Source organism: Mirounga leonina, unplaced genomic scaffold (assembly GCF_011800145.1).
Source record: "Mirounga leonina isolate KUSES-001 unplaced genomic scaffold, KU_Mleo_1.0 Mir_93, whole genome shotgun sequence".
Taxonomy (NCBI): domain Eukaryota; kingdom Metazoa; phylum Chordata; class Mammalia; order Carnivora; family Phocidae; genus Mirounga; species Mirounga leonina.
In genome coordinates, this window is record NW_023270854.1 from 773468 (window position 1) to 799144 (window position 25677).

The 25677-nt window shown below is 52.5% G+C and overlaps 1 protein-coding gene across 11 annotated transcripts in view; it reads right to left on the minus strand.

Annotated features, from left to right (window-relative positions):
• Positions 1 to 25677, minus strand: part of ATP9B (ATPase phospholipid transporting 9B (putative)) — a 229832-nt gene that overhangs the window by 19132 nt on the left and 185023 nt on the right. For 7 of the 11 annotated variants that reach the window (XR_004677674.1, XM_034996241.1, XM_034996244.1 and 4 more), the window contains 7 exons: positions 13289 to 13495; positions 12550 to 12642; positions 8430 to 8513; positions 8001 to 8171; positions 5397 to 5495; positions 3716 to 3805; positions 800 to 1111 (listed from right to left, as the gene is read on the minus strand). Coding sequence is in view for 10 of the 11 variants with exons in the window: in XM_034996241.1 (XP_034852132.1) it covers positions 800 to 1111; positions 3716 to 3805; positions 5397 to 5495; positions 8001 to 8171; positions 8430 to 8513; positions 12550 to 12642; positions 13289 to 13495 (1056 nt within the window). In the remaining variant the exon portion in view is untranslated. The remainder of the gene's footprint in view (positions 1 to 799; positions 1112 to 3715; positions 3806 to 5396; positions 5496 to 8000; positions 8172 to 8429; positions 8514 to 12549; positions 12643 to 13288; positions 13496 to 25677) is intronic. The other 4 variants (XM_034996246.1, XM_034996245.1, XM_034996242.1 and 1 more) reach the window with 3 other exon arrangements.

The window sequence follows — 25677 nt, forward strand, 5'->3', positions numbered from 1 at the left end:
CAGGCGGCTGCTGGCCAGGATGGCAGGAGTCTGTCGGTATTACAGAAACGAGGCAGAGAAGCAAACCTGCCTTGAAGACCGCCTTGGGGTCCTGAAACAGTGCCTGGCCGCTTCCCAGAGCCGTGGGGGGTGCGCGAGGCGGGCGAGGAGAGCCCTTTCAAGGCTGTTACCTGATGCCGTCAGGCACCGGGAAGCACAGTGGCCGAGGGGAAGAGTGGAATCAGGCTCATTTCCACACAAGACAAACCCCAACCACAGCTCACGGTTGGCTGGGGACACAGATGTGCAAATGTGAGCGAGAAGGTGGGGGTTCCAGGATGGCAAGAAAGGTGTGCAAGAGGGCTGGCGACACCTGAGCTGAGCCTGGCGGGGCGGGGACTGCAGGGCACTGGTCCCAGGCCTCCTGAAGAACAGCGAGGACGTGGGGACGTGGGGGGTTTGGCAGTGGCAGCCTCCGCGTCCTACCTACACTTCCTTTTTTTTTAAAATTTTTTTTTAAGATTTTTCTTTTTTATTTATTTGACAGAGAGATAGAGAGCACAAGTGGAGTGGCAGGCAGAGGGAGAGGGAGCAGCAGGCTCCCCGCCGAGCAGGGAGCCCGACACGGGGCTCGACCCCAGGACCCCGGGACCATGACCTGAGCCGAAGGCAGCCGCGTCACGACTGAGCCGCCCAGGCGCCCCCCTTCCTACACTTCCTAAGGGGCTGACGGGGCGGCTGGCTCGCCTGTGACCCGAGTGTGCCGCCCAGGGCCGGCGGGAAGCGCGCAGACGACATGGTGACCAGAGGGCACACGAACCTTCCCTTCGATCCCAATGCCGCAGTCTGCCGCCTGGATCATGCTCACGTCGTTTCCTCCGTCACCTGGGGGCCCAGAGACGGGAGAGGACACAGACATCGGGACCCCATCCTGGCCTCTCTTCCAGAGCAGCGGTCCAACCCCCGTCGGAATCCGAGCGCACTCACCGATGGCGCAGGTACGGCCCCCTGCACGCGGCTGCAGCAGCTTCACGATGCGGGCTTTCTGGGTGGGCGAGCAGCGGTAGCAGAGCACGGCCGGGCCCTGGCAGGCCAGCTCCACGAGCTCGCGCTCGTAGTACCTGAGGCAGACCTGTGAGACGGGGCCTCTGAGCACCGGCCGCCCGCACGCTCTGCGGGCCGAGGAGCAGAGCGGGCAGAACGCGGCGGGCACGTGCCGCCGGCGTGCTCTTCCCAGCTCACGGCCGCCCCGCCTGGCCGGCGACTCAGGGCCCGCAGGCACGCAGAGCAGGCCGGGGCGAGGTGGGAGGGCCGGTGTCCAGGCCCTGCGGAAGGAGCGGGGCGCCTGCACACACAGCTGTGCGTGGGGACGGGCAGCGTGTGGTGGTCAGGGTCCAGGCAGGGCCGGGCAGCCGGGGCCGGGGCGGGGGCGACTCTGCACGTCCCCCTGAGCATCACACGGCCCACTGTGGCTCTGCACGCGGCTGGTGGCTGCCGCCCTGCTTGCGCGACCGAGCTGGGGGATCCCACCACAGACAGCTTCCCGCTGGGTCTTGGTTTCTTTTCAGGCGATTTCAGCCCCACCTTGGCTAAGATCTTTAATACAAAATACTCTGTTTCAATCCCAAGTCTCCAACTTGGTTGGCAAAATAAAACCCCCTTAAAGTTGCCTTAGACCGTGGGGCCCCCTCGTGTGCGGGATATCCCGTCAGAGATCCGGGCTCTGAGGCCCCACGGTGCCAACCACCACCGACAGCACGGACACCTGCAGGGGACCGTGGGCTGTGTGTCCTAGGACGGCTGGTGCGCCGCGCCCACTCTGGACCGATGCTCCCCAACCCCGCAGGGCCCCTCAGGGGCTGCGGACGCTCCTCCCCGGGACTGGGACCGGGACAGCAGAGGACTGCGTGCCCGGGTGCCTACAGGTCTGCGGCCACCTCCATCTTCTCTTCTCTTGTTCTCTGGTGGCCAACAGCTCGTGGCCACCCCTCCGACCCCCTGGGACCTCACGACCTCGTCCCTGTAGGATGTCCTCGCACCAACTGGATCTTACTTCCTCTGCCTGTGTTCCCTTTGCTCCAGCTTTCGTGTTCACATTATTTTGCCCCGACAGCCCGCACGCACTTCCTGCTCCACGTCTCAACCCTCTTCAGGGCTTGTCAGGATAGGGCACAAAGTTGAGTGCCAGGAGGTCAGGACACTGCTCCCAGGCGACAGCGTCGCCCTCAGACACAATCCAAGTCAGTTCAAAAACTTCGTTAATAGGACAGGATAAAACACGGCCCACACCTGCAAGCTCTAGTTCAGACCCATGAAACTGCACACCGTCGGATCAATTACAACAAACTCTTCCGACAGGCAGACCAGCGCGTGTCTTGGTCTCCCACTGCGCCAAGAACCCGCGTCACTAACGGGGCCCATGAAGACATGCACGTGCGCCGTGTGCAGAGCAGAAGGCCAACGCGTCTCAGCCAACCTCCGGAGTGCAGGGTGCATGGGGACCACCGTCAGATGGCCACGCGAAGGGCCGAGGGGAGGCTTCATGCGCTTTCCCCTAAAACCTGGGACGGTGAGCTCCGGCCCCCGCCAGCAGGTACTGGGCAGATAAAGAAGCAGGGACAGAGGACCACTGAGATGACAGACCGAAGCCCCGGAAGACCCAGGCACAGAAATGGAAGATGGTGCTTTTGGGGAGCAGGACCGGCAGAGGGAGGGGCAGGCAGGGAGCGTTTCCACCATCAGGTTTTCTGTGTTGACTGATTATGTGTATCTCTGGTGGGGACCAAAGTAGCAAGAAGAGTTAATTAAAAATATATATTCATAAAAGATGGTGCATTTAACACAAGGAGCTACTTCTGCTCCTTCACAAACCACACGGACAGAACTGTAAAGGAGAGTTTTAGAAAGACGTGTGTCTAAGGCGGGCCCGGGGGCAGGAGGAGTGCACGTTTGGGCACTGGGAAGCAGAGGGACACTGCTCCGCGACCCGGCAGCTGGGAAATCCTCTGAGCCAACAGTGGCACAGCTGAGGATCAGGTGAGGCCCAGGAGCCACAGTGCTGGATGCCCCAGGTGGAGGGTCCAGGCGGCGCCAGCCCATGGCCAGGCACACACAGCCACCCGAGGTGAGGCTGCGGCTGCCGCACCTCCTGCCCCAGCACGCAGGGGCAGACCCCTGGGGAGGGCCCGTAGGGGGGCGGGAGGACAGGTGAAGGGAAAGAGGTCAGGGAGTTGGGGCATGGGCTCCGGGGCTCCGGAACCTGGCTCAGCCCCTCCTGCAGGGCCGCAAGCCCGTTTCCTGTGTCCCACGGCCCACTCTTGGAAATCCTGTTTGGGCACATTTAGGTCAAGATAGTGGGTGCCACAGTCAAGACTCCAAGGGGAGCTGTGCTATTAACAATGAGCATGAGGCCTAGCGCTGAAAAATAGGTCAACCTCAAACATAGTAAGGACACAGTCACCCCTCTGGTATTGCCATGACAGTTCTTCAGGCTATAAAGGCTCATGAGACTTGCATAACCACTACCCAGGTAGTAATAACTGAAGAAGTACATCTGACTCAGAAAACCCTTGGCCCACGGGCGGAAAAAGCAGACAGGTGCTTGGCCGGAGAGCAGCCTCACCCCCAGGGACACAGACGGACAGACAGACAGACAGGTGCTCGGTCGGAGAGCAGCCTCACCCCCAGGGACACAGACGGACAGACAGACAGGTGCTCGGTCGGAGACCAGCCTCACCTCCAGGGAGTCCCCAGATATGACCAGTGCACAATCATGCTTCCTCCGAAAGGCGTTAAGCTCCAAGTGGGCCTCTCCCCGACTGGTTACCTCCACAAAAGGGAGAAAAGCACCCAAATTACAGTGTTATCTAAATCAGAGGTGCAAACAGCCCTTATTTATGAATCACAGTGAAATCTTCAGACACATTATCCAAAATCAAAAGGTGCTTTACACAGTCCAGTCCTGTAGCAAAGTGCTCTTCCGAATCTCTCTTACGGTGCCAGGAATAAATACCTACTTGCTTAACACCGACTGTTTCCCAATTCGTGACAACTCCAAGCAGGACACAGTTACCGTGAGACAAAGTGCCCTGAGGTGGCTCATGAGGAAATAAGAGGACAGGGGACCCAGGCGCTGAGAGCTGTGCCATGAGGGCGGCATCCAGCTGTCTGCGGGGTATTCCCCTCTGGCACTTTCACAGGGTAGCCGTGTGCTGGGGGGTGACTGTCAGCAGTAGGGACACAGTTCTTTAGACACTTCTGTGCGCCCACCGCCAGAGCCCAGGCTGCCCACGCAGTGGCCGTGGTCTCAAGCCCAGGCTTCAGTTGAACATGCCCCTTTCTGTAAATGCCACGTGACGCAGAATGTTCGTATGAAATGCTTCTGCTCTCTCTGCCACGGGTTTCAACTTTCTCTGTTAGTTCAAGCAAAAAACACTCGAAGGATTAAACAATCTAAAAGTAAAATTCTTGAAATACTGTTAATTTTAGAATGAAAGCATTTCAGAAAGCATCGTACTGGATTCTGACATTCTTTCTGCAGGGATTTTTATGGGGCATACAAGAAATGCTACATTGCAGGACCAAGAAGTTTCACGTGGTCCAAATTAATCTCAGACTCCTCTTTAGTTGGTAGGCTTTACTGTGGAAATTTCAATCTGTGCGGTTGTAAACATTGAAAAGTCACTTGAAAAGTCAACAAAAACTGATCTAAAGTTTTATCAGAATCATTAATAATTTAATTGCAAATAGTCATCTGCAGGGCCTAATTTGCCATTCCGATGCTTTGAAACAAATGACATTTACATGTAAATTATATTCAAATCACTATTTCTGTAGGTCCAAGTGCTTCCTTCAGAGCAGATGCAGATGGACCGTGTCTGCTCACCACCATCAATCAAGACCCGGGAGACTGCATTTTTGTTTGAATTACAAACATTAGTCATAAGTAATACAGTAAAAACAAAAACTTTAGACCATTTTTACTAATTTTCTTTGAGCTAATTAAACAACATTTCACTTGAAAATGATAGATTAAAAACACATTCCTATTAATGGGTGTAGCTACTATAAAAATGTAATTTTTATCAACATACACTTTGTAAATGGAACGGAAAACGGTGGTATGTCTACTCTAAAATAGATACTTGGTTGATAAATAAATCCACTGTACAGCAGAAAAACACTTTTGAAATTAGATCTTGTTTCACTCCATCACAATGTAGCTTTTTCATCCCATGCAATGTGAGCAGCTAACAGAAACCTATCTGCAATGTTTTTATAAATTCAGCAAGAAAATTACAATATTTCTCTTCTTTAGTAATTACTAAATATTTGCACATATATTCTCACAAATCCAACAAGTTTTGATTGTGAGATAAAACATTTAATAGTCAAAGTGCTTTTCGACATATACTCACTGGTCTGAAAACGTGAATGTCTTGTGTTCTAGACACCAAATGTGAGCTTTTGGCGATGCATGTCGCGGTCTCGAGTTTATCGCCCGTTAGCATCCATATCTAGGGGACAAGTGAAGATGGAGAACTCTTAGAAGCATCCATTCCTGAACACACACTTGCACACCCATGTTCACAGCACGACTATTCATACCAGCCAAACCACAGAAGCAACCGAGTGTCCACTGACAGACGGACAGATAAGAGTGCGGCATGCATGCCGTGGAACAGTACTCAGCCTTGAAAAGGGGGGAATATTCTGGCACTGCTGGGACATGGATGGGCCTGGAGGACGCTGAGCTCAGTGCATTGGTAGGAGGGCCGTCGACGAGGCGCACCCACCGAGACAGAAGGCAGATGTGGGTGCCAGGGCTGGGGGAGCACAGCGGAGTTAGTGTTTCGTGGGGACAGAGGTTCAGGTTTACACGTTCTGGAGACAGGCGGTGGGGACGGCTGCACAGCAGGGCGAATGTACTTCGTGACGATGAGCTGTGCACTTAAAAATGGTTAAGATGATAAATGCTACATTATGTACATTTTACCACAATAAAGAAAAGTCTCTGTCGACTTATTTAGCTAAACCTTGGAGGAGCAAAATGATGTTAGACGTAGCAGCTGAGATGTGAAGGCACGTGAATGACGGGGGTTTAGGAACCTCAGGCTGAGGCTACGGAGATGCCTGCACACACCCAAAGGGCAGGGCTCACCCGGCCCCGCAAGCCACACGAGCAGCCCGAGGACACATGGGGTCATGGGCCGCAGAGCGAGGAGCGCCCTAGAGACCCTTAGTCCGACTTGCTAATTTTCCAATTGGAAACTGAGGTTCAAAAAGGGGAAACGGTTAAGCCAAAAGTTGTTTGTATCAAATAAAACACGGCACATACTACTTTTACTTCATGTATCATGTATTAAGCACATCGCTAGACCACAGAGAGAACAAAACCAGACATTTGACATATGACAGGACGGTTCACACGCATATTTCATGTAATAGCAAAATACAGTGATCTCTCACTGACACCTGATTTTCTCAGCTGTCTAGTGTATCATACATAAATACGCATTTTTGGACACAGGAAACAAAAACTCATGGCATACTGATTTTTGCTCAGGCGTCATCTGCTTGTGGCTCTTCTCAGTGTTTGAGGACTTGTGCTTTTTATTTCGCACAACTAATATTCACCTTATTGAGCCTGGGCCTCAGGTTATGACACATCGTTAAGACAAACCTGGGAACAATTCACGCTAGACAGCAAGAGCGACCACCCCTGGTGAAGCTGTGAGTGGCTCAGGGGCACGTGTGACCTGCGGAACCGCCACCTGACATCATATCCTCACGCTCCGTGAACGGATGGAGGGTCCCCTTCTTTAGACGGGAGACGTGAAGGAAGAAGGGCAGGACCCCACACACTTAGGGTTTAGCAATCAATCAATAGAAATACCCAGACCGTGCGCGCCAAGAGCACCCGCGGCTTCAGCACGCGCAGCTGGGGGACGGAGGGACGCAAGTGTATGAAGTATCGTGGAAAACGAGCAAGTGCCCTGGCCGCGGCTCTCACACCTCCTCTTCACCCAAGTGCCGGCTGCGCACCATAATCAGCACAAAGCCTGAGTCTGAACTGCTCTTGTGATTCTGAAGCCAGATGTGCCTCCTGCCGGGTTGCTGTCCTGCATGGACGGGGGTCTCCTCTCCCACCCAGACCCCTGCAGGCAAGGGCGCACCCGCTGAGCGCACTCGGCGCCTCCGTCAGAACCCACTGCGTGCGTTTCGGCTGCAGCCCCAGGCAGCTTTCCCTCCGACACCATCCTTCCTTTCTGTCGCTCTAGTCGAGCTATTCACTAGTTTTTCTCTGAAACTCGAGCTGGATTGTTTTCATTCTCCAACACGAGGCCCCAATCCTCAGGGCAGCCTCGGAATAAATTTTCTCTCCCATCTGTAACTGAACTTTGGGCTTTAATGGCACATAAGGTCAGAAAGCAGTTCCCTGAAAGCTAAAACGTACAGCACAATGCTAATTTCCCTGGATGTGAAGGGGACAAACCAGTACGAAAACGGCAGGACAGAAGGCCAGCAGATGGACACTCAGCATCAAGTCACAGGGCCTACAGGGACCCCAGCAACGAGAGCAAAATGAGCCGATACAGCGGAGCTGAGGGACCCTTGCGGTAACATCTGGTTGCGAGCAGAAAGCTCTGGAGCATGAGGGAAGCACATCCCGCGTGAGAGCCAAGGTCTTCCGAGGCCTGGATTGTCCTGAGCTCACACCTGATGGATGCCCAAGGCCACGAAAGTCTCGAGGGACAAAGCTGGGTGGTGGGTGAGTCTGAGACCCTGGTGGGCAGGGATGGGGCAGGGCTGGGGTGGGGCGGGGCAGAGAAAGGCAGGGGGGACTGCTGCTAGTGACAGGATGATTTGGGCATCCTCTGGGGCAAGCGACAGGTGGAGGTCCCAGGCGACTTTCGGGGCGCTGGCCTGGGTGAGGCTGGTCCGGGGGGACATCCCAGGAGGAGGAAGCTGGCCGGCGCTTCCAGGACAGCAGCAGTCCGTCGCGAGGGCCAGCACCGTACCTTGATGCCCGCGTTCCGTAGCATCTCCAGGGTGGGCCTCACATCGGCCTGCAGCTGGTCCTCCACCCCCGTGAGGCACAGCAGCTCCATCTCCCGCTCCAGACTCTCCACCACCGCAGCCACCTTGAGCGCCCTGTCGTGGATGCTCAGCTTGGCCTGATTGTAGCGGCTCTGAGGAGAGACGGGGGGTGCGGGTCACCCCGGGGGACGTGGGGGCACGGAAATCTGCCCCATCACAGACGCCTGTCTGCGCGCGCCGGGGACACACCCCCTTCCCAGCAGACTGCAGTAGACGGCCTGGCACTCCGGGGCAGCCAGGCTGCCCCAGGTTGTGTGCATGTCCACACCAGCAGCTCGCACCCACGTCAACGGGGACGTGTCTGAGGGGTGGATGCCCACGGGGCAGAAGGGGCTGGACAGTCGGCTCACCTCGAAGTCCTGGTACTGCTCTTCTGTCAGCGCCCTCTTGGCGACCACGAGGGTGCGCAGACCTTCCCGGGCCATGTTTCCACACTGGAAAAGGAGATGCAGGTCACATGCGGCCCCCAGGTGCTGACCGCGATGGGGACAGGCACCCGTGGCGCTCACCGATACTGCGCTGTGGTCAGGGCGCTGCCCCCCCCGGGTCCGTCACTGTGCCTGAAGCCAACCACGGTTTCTCAGTGCGTCTCCTCCTGCCGAGGTTTAGCGGAGCATGCGTGGGGCACATGGCTCATCCCGCGGGCATGTCCTGTGATCACAGCCTCGCTGGAAGGATGGCTCGGCTCCCCTAATCTCCACGGGCGGGCGGGCACGGGGCAGCTCTCAGACAACAAGCACGCTGCTTTCCCACATTCGACGAGACTTTTCTTTTTTAAAGATTTTATTTATTTATTTGAGAGAGCGAGAATGAGAGAGAGTACATGAGAGGGGGGAGGGTCAGAGGGAGAAGCAGGCTCCTCGCCGAGCAGGGAGCCCGATGCGGGACTCGATCCAGGGACTCCAGGATCATGACCTGAGCCGAAGGCAGTCGCTCAGCCAACTGAGCCACCCAGGCGCCCTCGACGAGACTTTTCAAAAACGGTCTCACGAGCAAGGTCTACACCAGGCTGCACACAGCAGCACGAGATGTGTGGATGCTCGGTGCCGGGGTGGGAGGGGCAAGGTGTGCAAGAGGGAAGGCCTCACGTGGCAGTGCAGTGGGGGGAGGGGAAGACCCCGAGGGTCCTTGGGCTTCGTGCTGGGGTCTGGATCCTATCCTGCAGGGCAAGTGGCCCGTAGCGAGAGGCCTGAGGCCCAGGCGTGCATTAGGAAATAAGACGTGGAAATGCATTCAACAAGTATGTGGAAAGATATCAACTCCACTCACAGAGAATGCACCAAAATAAGCGTATTTTTCAGCTGTTAGAGGAAAAACTAAGCAGTTTTAGTTGATGAAGGGGGAGAGAAACAGCCTGATTCTAGGCTGCTTACGGGACTGGTGCCAACCTGCCGGCAGGTCATGGGCTGGCGCTCTGCCCCACACGCGCAGAGGAGGCTCGCCCGGGCTCCTCGGCGGCCGGCGGCCACGGGGCCACTCCGGGGACAGGGCCTGGAAGCTCTCCGCTTACACGCACACACTGACGGGGGCCGAGGAGCCTCGCCCGAGGTGGTGCACACAGCAGTACCGTGCCGGCGGAGACAGAGGCACATGCCGGTTCTTCGGAGCCCTGGGCCCCCGGCGCCGCTGCCTTCCGTGACGGTGCGTTCTCTCTCTCGGGCTGCACTGATGGGGCGCTGCCGCACGCGTGAAGCCTGCTGAGGCCCTCACAACGCGTGCTGCGGAAACGTGTGAGCGCCGTCTCTGCGGGCCGGGAGCAGCCCTGCGCGGCGGGCAGCTGTCTCACCCCGGACATAAGCCTCTCCGGGGCACCGCGAGGGCCGGGGAGAAGGACGCGTGCAGAGGGCCAAGTGTCCTGGGCTGGTCACCGTCCTCAGACTCCGAGGTGAGCCAAACAGGACTGCGTCCCCGGCGCCCACGTCCCAGAGGGCCCCCAAGTGAAGAGCGGGAAGAAACAGGGAGAGAAAGAGTCCCGGGGAGAAGACACTGAGCGGGGCCCCAAGGGAGGCCCTGGCTGCCCGGCCGGCGGGGACAGACACACACACACACACACAGGAAGTCTGACGCCCCGGTGCTGCCCGGGGTATGCCCAAGCTGAGAACGTCAACAGCAGTATTTCAGGATGATGGTTTTCATGAAAAACAAAGTTTAAAAGAACAGCGTGAACGCTAGGCTGTACCATCCTCTGAAGCCACAGTGTCTACACGTTAGCAATACTACCACCAACTAGCCAAGGCTTATCCAGGCTGTGGGCGGCTCCTGAGAGCCGCTTCAGCTCTTTCTTGTTGACTCTTAAGTCTCAGACTCTGAGGAGCTATTTCACATTCGGACTTTAAAGCCCCCAAATGCAGCACGGCAGCCGGTTTTGGCAGATGGTGTGGAGAGCCACGGTGGTCAGTGCGCTCTGGACGTGGGAGTCTTTCGGGGCCGTGGCGGGGGCTCCAGCCTGGACCACAGCCCTGCGATGCAGGTGTTCTGGGCAAGGCTGCTGCCAGGACCCCCCGAGACAGAAGGAGGGTCTTCTGAAGCATTTTTAGCAAACACCAAGGGGCACGGGACTTTACATTAGAGCCAGACAATAGCCAATCAGAATCGGTGGCAAACCTGATGCTGGAGTCACGCATTTAAGCAAATACATTCCAAACAATCAATGAGCTGCTTTTTTGTTAATGAAAAGGAGATGGAGTGACTAGGAAGCTCGGACATGCAGCGCATCCCCCCGCGTGTGCGGGCGTGGACGGGCAGACGGCCCCTGAGGGAGCCGTGACCTGGAGCGTCCGAGCTGCCACGCACTGAGGATCAGAGACCTGAGCGGAAATGCCACGCCCCCAGACTGACCGACCGTCCAGACATGACTCTGCCCGCCCGGCCACGTGCCCAGACCTCCTCCCCCGCCGTCCCTGGGGGCAAAGGCTGGTGCTTGCACATACCTGCACCTCCCTCGAGGTGGGGTGCTCGGGTCTAACCAAGCTCACATCTACTACACCTGCCTGCAGAATGTTAAAATCTCTGCAAACACAGAGTATAAACTACTCCTTCCTTCTGAAATCCTAACCGTCTGGCTGACAAGGGCTGCAGCACGCAGACCTGCACAGCTCCCATCTCACACACACTCTGGGGACAGCAGAGCGCTAGTCCCTGCACCCCCTCACGCCGTCCCCGATCCCTGATTCTGACCCGCGCCACACACCTGCACGAAGAGCAAGGAGGCCGAGCACCCGAGCACCTCTCGCGTCTGGGACCTGGTCACCCCACGTCTGTGCACAGTGAGGGTTTTACAGAATTGGCTCTGGGATGTGCTGAGTAAAGTGCTGGTGGCATGTGTTTGTTTTAATTCGTGGAGAATAAAAGTTTATAGCCAAGAATCCAACGTGGGGAGCTTGCTTGAGACAGAGGAGCTCCGTGCACACTCAGGCTCCCAGAACACGCTGGGTTTTTTGTGTTTGTGTTTGTTTTAAATAAGGTAAAGGCTTTCAGACTAAAGTATTCCAGCAAAGACATGCGTGGAGGATCAAGAGTTTCTAAGGGAAGAAAATGTAACGTTGGGAAAATAAATGCACAAAGGATTTTTAATAAAGTTATCTTTGTGAAAAACAATCTGACATTATCTGTCTGTTGCAAGACATTTATTGATTTGACCTCAAAAAGCTAAATAAATTAAACAAGTATTTTATAATTAATTACACATCATTATGACCAAAAGTAATTTTTATGGCATTTTACTAGGTCTTCAGGGAATTTAATTTATTCATGTGCCTGATTAAATCCAAGTGCCTGAAGGAGCTATTGATTCATATTGCCAATACTGCCGTGGACGTGGGGGTGTGTGCGGCCCCCACCCTGACCGACCGTGCCTGCGCCATGACGGGGTGACCCGTACGTAGGACAGAGGTTCAGTTTTACTCTGAAATCCAACTTTTCTGTTAACACAGAAACAAACAGACAATAAAATGACCTCATGAGGCTAAATATAAATCCTATCTCTTCAGGGAGAATTTGATGAAATGTAGGATTGATCATATTTGTATCTTATTTTCTATTTTTACAGTGAATCCTACACACAAATTAGAAGGACATTAAAATCCTAATTAAAATCTTGCAAATAACAAAGGTTACAAAAGAAATATATTACAATATAACGTTGGTTGTATATGTAATATTATTTTAGAATTTTTAGTGAATGATTAGTAATGCTATCTTTTCACTAATACGAACAAAATATAATTAATAAGCACCTACTTATATATCTACACGCAGTCACACAAAACCCAAAAACAGTAGTTGTTTATACAGAAAGTAAGCTATTTGTAATTAAACGGAACTCCTGTCCTTCCTACTGCACGAAGTTGACAGGAACCGGGATCACTTAAAGTAACATGGTGGAGAAGCAATACCGTCTGGTTAAGAGGTGGTGTCGTAGCTCCCCCAGGGACGGCGTGCACCGTGGGCAGGGCGGGGGGCGCAGCTTACCTCCTCCTCCAGCCAGTCGTTGTACTGCACGATGGAGGACATGGCCACGTCGGCCCCTTTCATGTAGAAGGTGATTTCTGCAGTGGACTCGTCCTGGGACAGAAGGAAACACAGGCACATTCAGGCCACGCTGCTGCCGGGAGTAACAGCCGCGTGAACAGAAACCCACCAGGGAACACAGTTCTCCCTGAACCTATCTGCAGTGAGCTACCCAAATAGTCTTCTATGCAGGGCAACGTCCGCCCCTAGATGTTCAGGCAGACAAGCCCAAGAACATAAATGCAGATCCTGAGATGTTGTGCTGAGGTTGTGGAAACAAAGTCCGACTGCAAGGTAAAGGTTAATTCTCTCAAATGTTCATTGCTTCATTGATAAGCTTTCCTTGGTTAGCCAACTTCCAAGATATGTTTCTGGTATTTGCTAAGAAAATTTAATAGAGATGCACGTCAGCAACTTTGTCGTCATAAATCATTCCCCAGCACAGCTCCTTGGCATGCTGCTGCTGTTGGAAACAGAACAGACAGCTTTAGCTGATTCCAAAAATTAATCGCTAACACCTTTTACTTGCTCTGCCTTTGTCGTCTTAGGAGAGTTACCTTAAATCACTACGGCTGGGGCCTCACTAGCTTCTCAGTATAAATTCTTAGTTTAGATCTGATTTCAAAAATAAGCAAGAAGCACAAATCATTTGAACGAGCAGTGAAAGAGAAACACCCCGAGTCTCTAGCATGGTGCGTACAGCGAGCCACGCGCAAGCCCGAGGGAACGCGAGCGGCAAGTCTACCCGGATGATGACCCCCATGCGCTTGCTCTCCGAGGTGAACGGGAACATCTGCAGGATGCAGTAGGTCAGGATCTGGCCGCTGGGGGTCCTCAGCTGCATGGAGGCGAGGTCTCTGCTGACCAGGGTGAGGCCGACACTCTCCGTCCACTGCACCAGGGCCACCTGGGGGAGACCAGCAAGACGTGAGGCCACGCGCTCCGCAGGAAGGGAAGCAACAGGCAAGCGGCGGGACAGCTCGCCCACACCAGCCGCTTCCAAGGCCTCCACGAGAGCGCTGCGGGGGCTGTGACCGCGTCGGGCACTTGGTTAACAATGTTAAGGCTAAAGGACCAGCGCTGTGAGAGCCCCTGGTCGCACCTTCTAGCAGAACAGCCATGACTGATTACGCTTCTGGGGCTAGTGTGTTTACGTGCTGCCCAGAGGCCGGCTTCTTTTTTTTTTTTTTTTTAAAGATTTTATTTATTTATTTGAGAGAATGAGAGAGAGCACATGAGAGGGGGGAGCGTCAGAGGGAGAAGCAGACCCCCCGCCGAGCAGGGAGCCCGATGCGGGACTCGATCCCGGGACTCCAGGATCATGACCTGAGCCGAAGGCAGTCGCTTAACCAACTGAGCCACCCAGGCGCCCCTGGAGGCCGGCTTCTAAGATCTGGAAACGCCGCTGCCAGGGACGCCCAGCCCCGCAAGCGTTTCCGGTGGCCTCGCAACGCCACGTCCCTCGTGTTTTCCTGCTCTTCCTAAAATAAGAGCTGAGCGGGTGACTGAGGACAGCGCACGGGTCACCTGAACGTCTGAGAAGTCGGAGCCCAGCTCCGCCAGCAGCCCCAGCTGCCCCGGGCACGGAACCTTGCTGGCCTCTTCCATCACGGGGAAAACGTAGCGCACGCTGTTCTGGATCTGAAGGACCAAACCTCCCTGGCAGCACGCAAACACGGAAGTACTCTCATTTATGGTTTAGTGTTCACTATTAGGATGTGAGAATCATGAACAGAAGAATAATTTTCAAGGTTAAGTTATGAACAGTATTTTCATGACAGTGTTTTCTGGAAAAACATCAGTTTGCCTTTAAAAGCCATCTCAGGACAAGAGATTCACCAGTTGGCACGAGGTCTGCTGACCCTACGCTCAGCAAAGAGGGCCACATGCGCAGAAGGCAGCACTCGTCCTGCCCCCCCCTGCCCGGCTCCCCCTTGGGGGCCAGCGCCGGGCCTCCTGTGACGGTCTCTCCCTGGCTGAGCGCCGCATCCTCACTTGCGATTTTATTCCCTGCCCACGCGTCCAGCACTCCACCCAGGGTTGCAGAAATCAAGTCCTCAGGAGCATCATGGGTTCTGTCTGGTGAGCAGAACTTTACTGCTGAGCCTCAGCGTCCACCGCCAAGTCATGTGAGGACAGGCTGCAATAAGGCTCGGCAACTCTGGCTTCGAGGCGGGACTGCTCAGGTCACCCCCCATCCCCGTTCCTCATCTGTACGGTGGTGGCGGCCGGGCCACCTCGCAGGACCCCACGCACGTGAAAGTCACCGGGGACGCTCAGCACATCTGGGTCGATATTAGGGTTCTACCCTTCATCCTCTCTCACAGATGCCATCCGAGATGTCCCCCGCAACGCCATGAAGGCCAGGAATCCCTTTTAAAGTGGGGCTTTCTAGGTAGTTCCCGCAGTTCTAACTACCGGAAGGTTCCAGCACAACCGTCAACCGAGGGTGAGGAGATGCTTGCTGTTTTTAATGCTTCCACCTTAACCCAGTGCCACCCCGTGGAGGCTGGGAGCATCCGAAGATAATAAGGTAGGAAAAATTGAAGCGAAGTATTTCCTAGGACTACAGAGAGGTTTCGTGGGCTGTGGATGTTCTGGAACACAGCTGAGGGCATTGCCATGCATCATTCTGGGCCCTGCTGGCAGGAACAATCACGGGACACCGGAAATGGCCACGCTCCACGGGGCTGGCTGTAAAGGGATCCCCAACAGACCACTCGGTCTCCTCTACTGGGGTGCATTTCCCCAGTTGTGAGCATCTCGCAAAGGAACCAAATAGACACGTATGGCTACTGTTCTAGGACAGTAAAGACATATTTATACAGTTTACAATCTCACTTTATTTTATAAATACTCAATGCATCACAATTCACCTGGCAGAGATTTCTCATCTAAAAAGTTTGCATAGGGAGTAAGCCTGCAGTAAGTGGAATAGCAGGACTGAGAGTGACATTGTAGTATTCATCCTGTATTTTTGATTTCTTCCGAGACAGAGTCAGAGATGCGTTCCTGTAAAAAAAGGCATAAAGGGATCAAAGCACCTTGCTCCCCCTGGCTCGTCATCTGAAGCCCAGTGCCATCCTCGAGGAGCAGACCCAAGGAGGCCCATCGTGGACGAGCTGCCCAGCGGTGCTGCGTTCCCTCAGCGCCGGGTGCATGGGGGGAGGCTTCCTACCCTGCTTGTCTGGCCCCGCTGCCCACGCCTGGCCCCCCTCCCCCCCCCGTCGCTGGGCACAAGTCTGCTTGCTGAGGTAGGAACAGCCAAGTACAGTGTGCCAATTTCTGCTCCTCAATTTTCCCTTTAAAGATACAAGTTTCATTTAAGTTAATAAAATCATACTATTAGCTGACCTATAAATTCAAGACAGCAAAATGTTACATATTAGATTGCCAACCAGTGAGATCTAACGGTGTAGAATTCTCATCTTGCCGTGAGCAACGCCATGCAGTCAGCTGGCATCTAGGAGAGCGCCGTTCACACGCGCTGGGCCAGGCCCGCCCACGAGGGCGTCTGCACAGACACCCTGGGTCAGGGGGTGTTGCCACGGTCTCACTGAAGGGAAAATTCTGACGTTGGGCCTTTCCTGCTGTGTCCACCTTGACCTTCTGTGTGCCTGGAGCGGCCTGGACACTACCAGGTGTCCTTACCCAGAACCACTGACCAGAGACAATGTGCTCAAAGGCAAAACTCGAAACAAGAAAAAGCCCAAAGCCCTGACTCTGTACAATATTTGGGCTGGTCGGACCATGCCTGACGTGCTGGATTTCCTCTGCTGCATTTCGGGAGCCTGCTGTTCTAGGAACACCCAGCATCTTACCTTTATAAATGTGAAGCCCTACTCTCAACGGGTAATTGATGCCTCTCCCTTTTTCTGGGAAATAAAGGAAATGAGCAAATTTTTACTTTTGTCTATTTTAATTAACTGTTTCAGTAAGATCTCTGTTCTCCCTTTCCAGAAGATAAATTAGACAAATAGTAACAACTTGAATGTTTATGTTTGTCAAATACTGTGAGAAACTGCTGTCTAGAAATGTTTTGCTGGAAAACAGTGAAGGACCAAAGCTGCCTCAGATAGGGTCACTCAGTCAGGAGAGCACGCTATGACCCCTCACCTCTGCCAGGGAGTGAATGCAGGATCAAAACACTCCCCTGCGTAGGGGCAACAGCCTGACTCCGTGGCCTGCTGGGCCTGTGCTTCTGGGGGTGACCTCCGTGCCACGGGAACGAGCCCTGGGAACGGGCGGCCAGCTACACGTGGTCGGCACCATCCCTGTGCTTTATGGAGGGGCGCCGGTCTCGTGGTGTCCCCTTGACCTGCAGGGCTGGAAACGAAGGTCAGCCACGTGCGGGTCACCCGCGTCTACATGAATGACCCCCAGTGAAAACCCTGGACGCCAAGGCTCAGGTGGGCTTCCTGGGTTGGCAGCGCTCCACGCATGGTGTCACATCATTGCTGCAACGAGTGAGTGCTGTCTGCAGGACCCCCGGGGAGGGACCCCGGCCTGGGCACCCCTTCCCCTGGTCCCACTGGTCCTCTTGTGCTCATCGCCGTGAGGTGAGTCTGATGGCTGTGCAGTCCTGCTGGTGAACCTGGGCTGGAAGAAGGTCTTGCGGACCCCCAACTGCGGCGCGCGTCTGACCACGTGCAGAATACGTGTGTACCGAGCACCAGCGCCGCCCCCAGCTGAGCCTCCCCAGGACCAGTGAGCCCGACCAGGTCAGGAGAGGGAACTCCAGGTTGGACAGAGAACGGAAAAGCCGCATGGAGATGCCCAAGTGTTACTTGGCACTGCCTTGGGGAGAGAGTAGAAGGAAAAAATCGTCTTTTGACTGGATTCGGGATTTTCCACTGCTTTTTAAAATTAAGTAAAGCCATCTAGAAAGACAACATCTCTGGTCCTAGAAAGGATCTGCGTGTCTGAATCGGGGTGGCCGGGGCCACAATTGGAGACGGTGAGTTGGACGCGGCAGAACTGAAGGCAGGCAGGTCCTCCCACGGCAGCGAGGACACAGCAGCCTAAGTGTTCACATGTTCTCGGGCCCCCACTCAGCACCAGACGATGGGACAGCCCCGCAGGGGTGGACACATGCCCCGCAGACTGCTGAGCGAAGGGTGGTCTCCGTGGCCCACTGTATTGCCTGGGGTGGGGCATCCGTGGCGGCCTCCCAGGGTGCAGACGCTCCGCAGGCTGGGTGAGCCCCGACTCCAGACCCATGCACCAGGAGTGCTCTCAGGTGGCTCTTTTCTACTCCTCCCACGGGCCACCCCCCAGGCTCCACGCTGGGTGGTTTGTTTGCAGCAACAGTAACACGTGGGGGTTGTCTTGCTCCTGAGCTGAGCGGCTGGGTCACATGTGAGTCTAGCATCCCGTAGGCGAGCGGACTGTTGAACAGTGAGTCACTGTGCGGCTCAGATTAGAGCTCGCCATCTCTGGCTTTCCAGCGTGTTACCTGAGCTCCTCAAGTTTGCCCAGATCCTAAAACCACGTATGGCTAATACAGCGCTATAATCGGGAGCACCAGCGATATGCTCTAAGTTACAGTACTACAAAAAGACACGTGGCCATCAACAGAAAGAGCACATCCAAAAGGGGCAAGCGAACAATTCTGCAACTCGCTTCAGGTGGAAAAGGAAATGCACACCGGACACGTTTCCTATAAAACCTCGCTATAAAGTGCCAACGACCCAGGACTCCCCAGGTGAAATGCTGAACGTCCACTGTGAAAGCGGGACTATTACACTCCGACGGTAAACTGCATGCTTCTGCGGACGCCCCGTCACCTCCTCCGCGCCCCACCAGGCGGGTTCAGCAGTCTACACTTGTGGACTCACATCTGTTTGCTACGTACTTCACGACCCGTTCCAAGCAGCAGCTCCTAACAGAAGCCGTCTAGTGGCTTACACCCGGCCAGCGTGCCTCGCCAACTGTTAATCATCATCATTCTGAGGACTAACTCTCTACGTAACGCCAACCAGAAGAGAAGTATAAACTTTTTCACAAGACAGATGCTTTAACTGCTGTTCTGACGCAAGCTGCTTAGTGGTGGGAGGCTTCTTTTGGGTGCCACAAAATCAAACATTTCTGGACAGGCCTGTAAACAACCAACCCCAAGGGATGGACCCGGACATGCAGTACTTGCAGCGGGCTTCCCGCCGACGTGCTCAGTACCTGCCCCCGGAGTCAGCCACGTGGCTACGAGCTCGCAGTGAAGGGCGGACAGTGTCCTGTTCTTGAGCTTCACCACCTCGACTCAGAGCGCACTGGGTGCGAAGCGGGCCAGGCCAGAACCCGCACAAACTCTGACGCAGGGCAGCAGTATTTGTTCAGAGAGCCTCCTAGAGTAACTTCCATCTAGTGCTATTAAATGTAGAAATGAAAGGAAAGAAAATGTCAAGGGCATTGACAGTTTGACTATTTTCCCCCTCAAGACATTTAAGCAATTAAAATTACATACTTTGCGAAAGCACGAAAGCCGCGCTCATGTGTAACGAACGGCACGGCTACGAAGCGTGAAGCGGCTCGAGGGACGGCAGCATGAACTCAGACAGCAGATCCCCGCCGTGCCGGAAGGCCGCCGTGTAGCTTCGGCCTACGGGAGGCAGGCTTACGGCGCCGGACGCCAGGCTGCGAGCGAACCCGCCGGCCCACTCGAGCCGCTGCCCGTCCCAGGGTGCGTTCAGGGCTGTGTTGGCGAGCCCGCCTGCCACCCTCTCTCCATCCACTTCCGCAGGCTGTCTCCCGCCCCCACCCCTCCGGAAGGCCCCGCGGATGGCCTGAGGGGCTCCTGTCCCGGCCCCCTCCCACTCTCCCCTTCATCCGCCTGTCCCCTCCGCTGCGGCACTCACTACAACACCACACGTCGACGGGTCTGCTTACGTGTCACCTTCTACACCCGAACCCGCAGTGGTTCGAGGACCTCCGTGCCTGAGGCCCCCGAGCTCTACCGGGCTCACTGCGGTGCGTTCGGGGCCAACACAAACCTTCCTTCAGTAAGAGAGAACTCGTAACCTCTTACCTGGAGTGGAGGGCTGACGGGCGCCTACGACACGCGCCGAAGCGTGAACGGGACAGTCCAGAGCACGTGCTCGTGAGTGGCACGCCCCCGGGTGCCCAGCATCACTGGCCTGGGGTCTAAGCAACGTCTCTCCCCCCCTCAAGTGGCCAGTCTACCTTTCAGCCAGTTCTTGCCCCACAAAATGCCAGTCACTTGACAGACACACGAAGCCTCACTATTCCTATGGTTTTACAGTCAATACCTCTTCTTGGCAGTGCCGTTCGGATCTCTTGCCAACGTCTGAATTGGGGGCGGTTCTCTTGTTAGCAGGTTCTGAGAAGTCTTCACGGATTTTGGTTTCCACTCATTGATCAGACATGTATTTCACAAACACATTCTGCAGATCTGTGGCTTGTCCTCGTCTTCATGGTGTCCCTGAACAATGTGATGTTTACCATCGAGTCCAATCCATCAACTTCTTTTACAAGCTGTGCTGTTTATGTCCCATGAAATCACTGTCTGACTCAAGCCCACAGACTTTCTTCTAGAAATTTTATACTTTTAGGTTTTTCCTATGTCTGTGACCAATTTAATTCTTTTAAAGATTTTATTTGAGAGAGAGCGACAGAGAGTGAGCACGAGCGGGGAGGAGAGGGAGAAGCAGGCTCCCCTCTGAGCAGGGAGCCCGACGTGGGGCTCGATCCCAGGACCCCAGGAGGATGACCTGAGCCGAAGGCAGACGCTCAACTGACTGCGCCACCCAGGTGCCCCTTGACTTAATTTTTGTACACGGGGAGAGATACTAGTTGAGGCTTTGTGTAGGACAGTCCCGTTGTTCTGGGCATCATTTCTTCAAGCATCACCCCCTCTGCACTGCACCTCCTTGGCAGGAAATCAGTCGGCAGCTCAGCAACAGAAGGTCTCCCAGTCCGTGAGCACGACGCACGCCACACACAGGCCCTCTTCGACTCTCCTTCACTGTCTCGGTGCTGGCAGCATCCAAATCCTATGCATGTTTGGTTAGATCCACCCTTAAGTATTTCATGTGCTTTTGGTGCATTATAAATGGCACATTAAAAAATCTCAATTTGTAATTGCTCACTGCTAGTATATAAAAATACAAGTAATTTTTGTATATGGGCGTTCTGATGTGCTATCTTGGTAAATTCACTTCTTAAACATTACCATTTTTTTTTTTTTTTTTTTTTAGTAGAGCCTTTGGGATTTTTTATGGAGATAATCCTATCCTCTACCAAAAAAGACAGTTTTATTTCTTCTTCTCCAGCTTGTGTGCCTTTTATTTCTCTTTTCTTGCGTTAGTGCCCTGGCTAGTTCTGTGTGGAAAGAGAGGACGCCTCCTCTGCCTGCTCTAAACATTAGAAGAAACTTACCCATTGCTTCCCATGAAGTATCATGTGAACAGCAGGATTTTTCAAAGATGTCCTTATTAAGCTGCACCAACTCTTTTACTCCTAGTTTACTGAGAGATTTTTATCAGAAACAGACGCTGGATTTTTGCCAAGTGTTTTTCCCCATGAAGCTCCTGCAACGATCATATGGCTTTTCCCCTACAGTCTGTGGGAAATTACATTGATCGATTTACAACTGTCAAACCAGCCTTGCATTCCTGGGGCAAGCTCCACTTGATCAGGATGTTATCTTTTTCACCTCCTGTTGGGCTTTACCTGCCCCCACTCTGTGGGATTTCTGCACCTCTGCTCAGAAGTGATTTGGTCTGTAGCTCTCTCATGATGCCTTTGTCTGATATTGGTGTCAGTTTAACACAGACAAGTGTTCCTTCCCCTACTGTATCTTGGAAGAGTTTCTATAGAATTGGTATTATTTCCTCTTAAATGCTTCGTTGAATTCACCGGAAGCCACCTGGGCCTGGATGTGGGAAGGTACGCGACTGCAAATCACATTCGATTAGATACAAGGCCTGAGACTGCTTGGGTATTCCAGTAACTGTGAGGGAGCTGGCGGGGGGAGGGGCGTCACCGGTCCAGGCATAAAAATACAGCCCTGCTCTCCTCTGATGGGTCATGGAGGCCCAACAGGGGTGAGGGGTTTCTAGGACTCAAGACTACGGACTCCTGGCACAGTGCTCTTCACAGGAGGTTCTTCTGTGCTGGTAAAATGTAGATTCGCACAACAGTCTAATATGAACATGTGTACCTACTTAACTGATTAAGCAACATACACCACAACCTTCACATTTACTGAAATTAACTGTTTTTAAAACAGATCAATCAGGAATAATAGAAGGAATTGGTGAAGAATGTTTCATTCTGCAGATTTAGTTTCAGTAGGTTTGGAAGAAATCTAGACATTGGAGGGTTTAAAACTCCTCAGATGTTTCTGAAGGGGAGCCAGGGCTGACAATTACCTGAACAATCAATGAGGACACCTCTTTCAGAATCTATTAAAAGACTGATGTAGGTAAAGCATTAATAACAGTGCTTTGAAGCATAGCTTTAAAATTAGCTGCTTTTTTTCCCCACAGGACATGTTTCTACTTAAGTTCATGATTAAATATTTTTATTGTTGTGGGTTTATGAATGGGACATCGTCTTCAATGTAGCAGGTGGTTGTTGATATATAAGAAAGTATGAGTTTGTGTATTTTTATTGGGGTCTCCTGAATGATGATTCTTCGGTTGCCTAGATATAGTCATATCATGTCTAAGCAGTAATTTTATTTCCTTGTAATAACGATAATGATTTTTTTCTGACACACTGTCTGGATAGAACATCCAGGACAGTATGAAATGGTACTGCAGTTAGCAGACATCCTTGTTTTATTCTTCACTTGGGACGGCTGTAGAGTTTAGCTGGTGTGATGGTGAGTATTGATTTAAGACTGGCATCATGAATCATGCTAAGAAAGGACCTCTCTATTTTGCATTGACTATTACTGGATGTGGAGAGGGGCCTAGTTTGTTTGTTTTGATCCAGGAATGGGTACTGAATTTTAACTTAAATGCCTTTTTTAAGGCACTCACTAATGGAAATGAGATTATCAAGTGATTTCTGACTCCTACAGAGCCATGCTAATGTATTTCCTAGTATCATTCTTGTATTCCTAGGAAAAATGCTACTGGGTCATGGTCTTTCAACATACTGTAGGTTTGTGGGTACTACAGGATTTCTGTCTCTATGGTCATAATATTCATCTGTAAATCTCTTTCTTACTGTGTGTCTATTTATGTTATCTTGATCAGATTTTAGAATTTAGAATTAAGTTGGCTTCATGAAGTGATTTAGAAACCTTTGGAATATCCTCCTTGTTCCAGAAAAGTTTTGTGTTGGATTAATTTTGCACTTAGTTTGCACTCACCAGTTTGTATTAGTTTATATTAGTTATGATCTTTGCCAACAATTTCTGAATTTATTGCCTTCTCAATCATTACTTTTTGTTCTCCTTACGTTTTCTTTCTCCTACTTTCCTCTGGTTTTGTTTTATCCTTCTGAATTTTTTCGTTGATGCGAGTTCACTTATTCTGTTGGGGAACACAGCCTCTGGTCTGGTCTGCAAGATGCTCCCGGGTATGTCCTCCAAGGGAAATGCAGTTTTGTCTGCCGCCCCCCCACCACCACGCTGCTGGCTGTGCCCTGGGAGCTGGAGCGTGAGCAGGAGTTGTTCAGTGTTTGCACAGACGTTGCTTTGGATCTCTGGCCTCTCCTGACCAGGGCTTCTCTTTGGTTGTGTTCTCTGCACTAACAGGACATGCATACAAAGCTGCTGAGGGCTGGGTAGAAACGGCCAGGTCTTTGGCTCAGAATTATCTCAGGAGCAGGGAACACACAGCCACCTGCCTTCCCCATCAGTGAGAAGGGCGGGGGCGGGGGGGGTGCATGTCTTTTCTTGTTCCCGGGGGATGCTCTCTGTGACGGTGTGGGCCATCTAGCACCCCTCGCCCTGTATCCGTGGCCCACAGAAGACGAAATTGTCCTGGTGCTCAGGTAGGGTTCTTTAGTAAGGCAGTTTCCGGAGCTACTGCTTGACTTGATCTGTTCTGGCAGTTTTGTCAGTACCAGAATAAAATGTGGGGAAAGTGGTTTATCAAATCCTCCGTGTGTGCTGCCACGTTCCTCCGGAAGCTGCTGCCTGACGTTCTAACAGGATGTAATCCTGAGAGATCATTCTCTGAAATGTAAAGATAACTCCAAACTTAAAGGCTTAATACATTTCAAATGACTACTTCCATGGCTACTGAGCTTTTAGAAATTTCTATTTTTTTTTTTTAAGATTTTATTTATTCATTTGAGAGAGAGCATGAGAGGGGGGAGGGTCAGAGAGAGAAGCAGACTCCCCGCCGAGCAGGGAGCCCGATGCTGGACTCGATCCCGGGACTCCAGGATCATGACCTGAGCCGAAGGCAGTCGCTTAACCAACTGAGCCACCCAGGCGCCCCTTTTTAGAAATTTCTAATAATGTAACTACTGACAATAACACAGAGGTAAAATTAATTAAAATGTGAATATAAAAAATATATTTAAGAGGGAGCCTGGGCTAAATCTCATCCACAGGCCACTTAGTAACACACAATCTTTGTCACAGGCAACTTATGTGCACATCGCACTTCTCCATGCTAAGTATAACCACTATAGGAAGGTGTTTCCAAGGGCCCTTCCGTGGAGAGAAAACATGAAGCAAGATCTTAACATTAGTCTTTCTCTACAATTCCATTATTCAGCAGCTTCTGTGCCATTACTGAAAAGCTTGGGAGAACCTCCTTTGATCACATTAGCAACGACATACACGTACCTGCCAGGTACAAGCCAGGGATGCCTTTCTCACCAGGCATTTGAGATAGATCATAACCTGATCACAGACTTGTCTTCATTTTCGAGTGTGGTATTACCATCATTGTTATAACTTAGCAGAATATGAACATGAAATGTAATCTGATCACCTGGAAAACCTGCCGATCGGCAGTCATGGTCGGCTGTGCACGCGCTGTCCGCTGCTCCTGGGAGGAGGTGTCCGTCAGACAGGGGCCCGCCCCCACACGCTCTAAGGCAACATCACAGCCCCACGCCACTGAGCACGCACAATACAGCGAGTATACAACGGGACACACCCCACCCACGAGAGCTTGCTTTGGGAAACCCAAAGCAAGGCCATTAAGGACGATATTTACTTCCGTATTTAAATAATCCACTTGTGGTTTGGCATTTAGCTGATTCTTGCAAATAAATGTCCAAGTGAGGAGCTGATATCTGTACCTGAAAATAATATGTAAACACAGAACGTTCTCGCCACAGTGCGGAGAAGAATATTACCAATAAACAGCTAGTTTTCAGAAGGAAGCAGTCATTAAAAATCATGGCCAATCAGTCTTTTGGGGCCCAAAGAGGCCAGAGGTCTTCAGGGTTTGTGTCACCGTGTGCCCTGATCCCTGGAGCTGGGGACTGTGAGCACCAAGGCTCTGCCCACGGAGCACATATCCGCTCTGAGGGCTCACGACATTCGGGGTCTCGCACGGGACACACCACAACCGAAGGAGGATGGGTCTTAATTCTGTCCAGGAATTTCCAGGGAACATCTAATGTTTTACTAAGCTGCAGTTTGCTATGCTCAGGCTCTGGAGATAAAGTGACAGGCAAGTGAAACTTTCTACTCTCTCAGAAAATGAAATATTGATCACTTATCATAAGAAACAGGGACAGGGCATCAGTGGGCTCCACGCGGTGAATACACGATGAGTTACTGACACTTGTACGTTACCACCGCTTGCTACACCTTAAAGTATCACCGATGTTCCCCGATGACACGTCCCAGCAAGTATTTAATGACTGTACCTCACAGAGCCTTTAAGGATTTAACATTAATTCCCCCAGAATTTCATTATTTGTATAAAACATTCATTTGTGCACATCTTTAGGTAAGAGATCCTTTCTGTTTTCAGGAAAATGAAAATGAAGGCCACTTATGTTGTGAAGAACTGCAACTGTGATACCAGGGTCTCAGAAACAAGAACATTCTACTTAAATTACGTTCTTTCTAAAGACGAAGAGGACACAAGAGCCATAAACACGTAGGGATTGTAAGAGCAGGGTTGTTGATGCAGAATGGACAAAAACAGT